The sequence below is a fragment of the Paroedura picta genome, chromosome 9 (assembly GCF_049243985.1).
Source record: "Paroedura picta isolate Pp20150507F chromosome 9, Ppicta_v3.0, whole genome shotgun sequence".
NCBI classification, from domain to species: Eukaryota; Metazoa; Chordata; class Lepidosauria; order Squamata; family Gekkonidae; genus Paroedura; species Paroedura picta.
In genome coordinates, this window is record NC_135377.1 from 71,609,201 (window position 1) to 71,614,361 (window position 5,161).

General features: G+C 46.0%; 1 protein-coding gene across 1 annotated transcript; it reads left to right on the forward strand.

The window, feature by feature from the left end:
- Window positions 1-2,076: 2,076 nt before the first annotated feature.
- LOC143844280 (leukocyte elastase inhibitor-like) lies at window positions 2,077-4,447 on the forward strand. Its single transcript, XM_077351213.1, has 2 exons — window positions 2,077-2,223; window positions 3,168-4,447. The coding sequence occupies exons 1-2, from the start codon at window positions 2,077-2,079 to the stop codon at window positions 3,570-3,572; spliced, it is 552 nt and encodes a 183-aa protein (XP_077207328.1). The 3' UTR covers window positions 3,573-4,447.
- The last annotated feature ends 714 nt before the right edge of the window (window positions 4,448-5,161 follow it).

The following is a 5,161-nucleotide window of genomic DNA, read 5'->3' on the forward strand; positions in this document are numbered from 1 at the left end:
TGGTGAACGTCTTCTACTTCAAAGGCAGCTGGGAGGAGCCATTTGAAGTGGGGATGACCAAGGAGATGCCGTTTCAACTCAATAAGGTAACCACAGTGCTTAGTTCCACCTTCCTTCTTTCACCCGTCTGTACAAGATGCATTTAAGGTGACGTCCTCCAACAGGTGCACCAGCTTGCGATTGCATTCCAGGTCAGGTTTAGGGCTCTGGTTTTAAACTTTAAGGCCATATGTAGTCTGGGCCCAGTGTACCTACGGGACCACCTCTCCGAATATGTCCCGGAAAGAGCCTTGCCCTCAGCCGGTACAAACAGACTAGTAGTCCCTGACCACAAAGAAATCTGGCTGGCCTTGACCACACCTTCTTGGCCTTCGCTGGTGCTTGGTGGAATGAGCTCCCAGAAGAAGAAGAAGACGAAGAAGACGAAGACGAAGACGAAGAAGTTGGTTCTTATATGCCGCTTTTCCCTATCCGAAGGAGGCTCAAAGCGGCTTACAGTCGCCTTCCCATTCCTCTCCCCACAACAGACACCCTTTCGGGTGGGTGAGGCTGAGAGAGCCCTGATATCACTGCTTGGTCAGAACAGTTTTATCAGTGCCGTGGCGAGCCCAAGGTCACCTAGCTGGCTGCATGTGGGGGAGCGCAGAATCGAACCTGGCATGCCAGATTAGAAGTCCGCACTCCTAACTACTACACCAAACTGGCATCAGGGCCCAGTCAGAGAACAATACATTTTGCAGAGCCTGCAAAACAGAGCTCTTCCAGCAGGCCTGTGGTCGGGGCAAGTAAAACCACCACTAACAACATCTTACTGGCCTTCCTCCTGTACCTGTACACCCAACCTTAGTTCGGGGGTTACATCTCTGGGTGGACTTTGTGCTTTAGAAATTATTTAATAATGCTGAATGGTGATTTCAAGGATACTGTTTTTCTGCATTTTGTTCACTGCTCCGAGTCCACTTCAGCAGAAAGGGCGGTCTAGAAAAGAAATAAATAGAAAAATACATTTGTGAATGGAAACCTCCTTTTCTACACAGGTCTCTTGGGCTGGACTGAGGCCACGATTTCGGTATTTTATGCTACTCACCAAATAAGTACCCCTGCTGCCATTTTCAGTCTGGTTATATTTTAACCAAAATGCACAGTATAATACTTTATATGGCTATAAAAACCATCTAAATGTAACACTGAATATTCCTGCATTAGGTTCTTTGGAGCCAGAGTTCAATTTAAATGCTTTTTGACCCAAAGGATGGATGGATTTTGATGAAGCCAATGAATGTATTCATGCCTTGTCAACCTCCTCACCAAATGGCCAGTGATGGCGTGGAAGGGGTGTCCACAGCTCTGCTTCCCAACCATATTCTGTCCCACTTCTGGGGTTTCTCAAAGCCTGAAGAATGTCTCAGGGTGAAAAAGTTGAGACAGGTTGCTAATCTACTTTCATCCACTGGCCCCCCAGGCTGAAAGAGAAAAATCAGGACTCAAAAGCAGCGCTCCAGGCTTGATGTGAGATTTATACATGATTGTCAGGTTTTAAGTTTAGCTTCATTTGACTCTAGCAGGTTCTCTGAAAGAGCTTAAGAATTGGTTCAACGAGACGCTGTGTCTTCAGGCAGTCACCCCAACCGTTGGTGTTACGGTTGATTCCTGCGTGCTTTTAAAGGCCTGGATCTGGGATTTTTATACTCAGAGTGGTGTGAGAAGGACAAAACTTTGCTTGATGGCTGAAGGCAAGTGGGAACGCGGAACTGGTTAAAATTCTAGATACCCCTATTTGTCCCCCATATCATGAATGCTCCCTAAGGTTTGGAGGTGGCCTACTAGGGGGCTGGACAGGAACCCTGAGTATCCTTGGGCTGTGTCTCGTCTTAGGCTGAAGGAACCTTCTGTAACTTCAGTGGTTCTGCCTCTAGAGGAGTACTTAATGGCCACTGGAAGCTACAACACATAACTTGCTTTAATATATTTTGGGCAATATTTTTCCTGTCTATGTCCACTTATCAATTGTGCACCTACAATCTCTCTGCCCCATTTTTTCATTCCTCCCTCCAGAAAGAAAAGAAGACCGTGAAGATGATGTACATGTCCAAGAAGCTTCCTTTTCGGTACATCCCTGAATGCAACATGAGCGTCCTGGAAGTGCCGTACAAGGGGAAAGAGCTTAGTATGATTGCCCTGCTGCCCGACGACATTGAAGATAACTCCACTGGCATGGAAAAGGTGATCTCCCCCCCAAAAAAAGACATATAAAATATTTTGCCTAAATAGTGATATATCAGATGTATGGAAAAATGCAGAAACAGAGAAGCCGGCAATACAGTATTTTGCTTTTAATTCAGAAATGTAGACAGGAACAAGGGGAGTCTTCAATGGTTCGGAACATTGCTTCATCTGGTCCAGTATTTCATTCCATTCTTCTCATCTTATCAATCAATTCCATTCCATTCCTTCATTCCTTCATTCATTCATCATTCACTGCTCCTCTATGTATCCTGGCTGAGGGTGGTGTATAACATGTTTGCAACAAAGTTGAAATCAGAATACAAAACTTTACAACAAATAATTAAAACTCAGTCCCAATGCTCTGCCTCCATATATCTGGGTGGTGTGGATATTTTTTGGGGGGTGGGATTTGTCTCTGCAACCTACTCTCAGCCAAATGCCTGCTGAGAAGAGCTCAGGCCTGCAGGCCCTGCTGAACTTTGACACAGGGCGTGTGTCTCTGCAGACAACATATTCCACCAGGTTGGGCCCAGGGCCAAAAAGGACCTGGTTGAGTCCAGTTGTACTTTGAGAGGGCAGGGACCACCAGCACGTTCACATATGGAGATCTTAGAGTTGGCCTGGGGATATTTTGGGATAGGAGGTTTCTTAGATATGCGGAGTATTCTAATGGCTTCTGGAGGACTCAGAGAGGACTCTCCAAATTCTTCTACTCAAGACCCCTTTTCACTTACCTGTCCTGTCTGAAGGAATATGGTCGGCCACTGAGCTGTAGCATCTGTGACAGCCACCCCAGTAGGACCCCACAAGCTCTCCTCCATAAGCATTTTTCAGTTGCACATTAGGGTTTATACTTTTTGCTAACTGAGTGTAAATTTTTGTCTCATGACAATATTTTGAAATGATGTCTTGGTTCTCTCTGTGTCTGTCTCTAATTGTAGCTGGAGAAGGAGCTCACTGCAGAAAACCTCCAAGAGTGGATAGACCCAAGAAAGATGTCCGTCAGTGATGTTCACGTGTACTTCCCGATACTTAAGCTCCAAGAGACTTACGATCTGAAGCCATATTTATCAGCATTGGGACTGCTGGATGTCTTTGACAGCTCCAAGGCTGATTTGTCAGGGATGTCGAGATGCCGTAAGCTCAACTTGTCCAAAATTACTCACAAGTCATTTATAGAAGTGAACGAAGGAGGTACAGAAGCTGCAGCATCAACTACTAGAATATCAATGGTTTGCAGTCAGCCTAGGGAAACGGTTTTGATATTTGACCATCCCTTTCTGATTTTAATCAGTGTAAAAGAGGAAAAAAATATACTTTTCCTCGGAAAAGTTGCTTCTCCATGAAACAGGAAACAAAAGGCAGAACCATGGAGGAAAAATCGCCAAATTAGGTATCCTTACCTTGATTGCAAGAGAATTAAGATCTTTTACTCACTGTACAATCCTGTGCAGTTAGGCCAACTTTAAGCCCTACTGCTTTCGGTGGCTTAGGTGGAAGGAAGCCTGCCTTGGCTTGATTTCAATGCAGCTTGGCTTCCCTTGTGCTTGTTTTGCTGATTATGCTTGCATGTTTTAACACTGTGTCCCACCACTTCTGTGCTGAATGTTGCCTGTAAAATGGAGTGAGGCATTAATTGCTTGAATTGAAGGGATGTTGCCCCAAAGGTGGACATGAACAAATTTTGGAGCAGTTGTTCCAATTGTGGTCTTTCCTTAAAGCTGATTGTGATTATTTCTTAGGATCAGCTGCTTTTGCTCCCAAAATTCAGTACCGTTGAACCTGAAAACTGGATTTTTTTTGCTCTTCAGAGAGCCAGCGGTCCTTAATCTGGAGAACTGGTTTTGATTCACAGCTCATATACATGAAGCCTGCTGGTTGACCATGAGACAGTCACATCTCTCTCAGAGCCCTCTAAGCCTCACCTATCTCACAAGATGCTTGTTGTGGGGAGAGGAAGGGAAAGACGATTGGTAGCTGCTATGATAACTCCGTAAGGTAGAGAAACATGAAGTATAGAACTCTTCGGAGTCATTTTGAAAGGCAAGAATGAATAATATAACAATTAGGGCCTAAGAAAATGCCTATGAATGGTAGAAGCACATTTGGAAACAGTTCACCATTCAGTGCTGGGAAGGTGGGAGGTGACCCCCTTTGGATAGGGCAACAGTATTTTCTTTGCTATCAACATGAATATGGTATCTAACTCCTTATTTTCACAATGAACTAATCTAATAAAGCTTTTCCATTTGTCACAGTCACTCTGGTCCAGTCTGATTCAGGTACAAACAGGCATTGGAGAAGCCTTGGGGGTCTATTTATTTATTTAATTATTCAATTTATTTCCCGCCACTCCCTAAGCGGCTCATGGCGGGTCGCAATGTCTTAAAAACCTCATTAAAACTCCCATTAAAAGACTTAAAATCCATCACAACATGGCAGCAGCAAAAAAGATCCCCTTCCTACCCCCATTGCTAAGTGGAGGCGGCGAAGAAGGAGGTCAGTGATGTACAAGAAGCCCAGGGGGGGAGCCATCAGTGTACCTCGCCGACCCCAGCCTCAACCATGGACCTGGCGGAAGAGCTCCTTTTTGCAGGCCCTGCGGAACACCGAAAGATCCCACAGGGCCCGCAGCTCACCAAGGAGCTCATTCCACCAGCTGTGGGCCAGGACCGAAAAGGCCCTGGCCCTGGTAGAGGCTAGGCGTGCTTCCCTAGGGCCAGGAACGACCATCAAGTTTGCGCCTGCAGAGCGCAAGGCCCTGCGGGGTGCATAGGGCGATAGGCGGTCCCTCAGGTATGTGGGTCCCAGCCCACGTGAAGCCTTAAAGGTTAAGACCAAAACCTTGAACCGGATCCGGGCAGCAATAGGCAGCCAATGCAGCTGCCTCAGTACAGGCTGGATATGGGCCCTCCAAGGTCCCTAGCAGCTGCAT

Coding starts and splice junctions, on each gene's coding strand:
- LOC143844280 (XM_077351213.1), top strand. CDS start 2,077: ATGATGTACATGTCCAAGAAGCTTCCTTTTCGGTACATCCCTGAATGC. Junction 2,224..3,167: donor ACTCCACTGGCATGGAAAAG/GTGATCTCCCCC, acceptor CTCTAATTGTAG/CTGGAGAAGGAGCTCACTGC.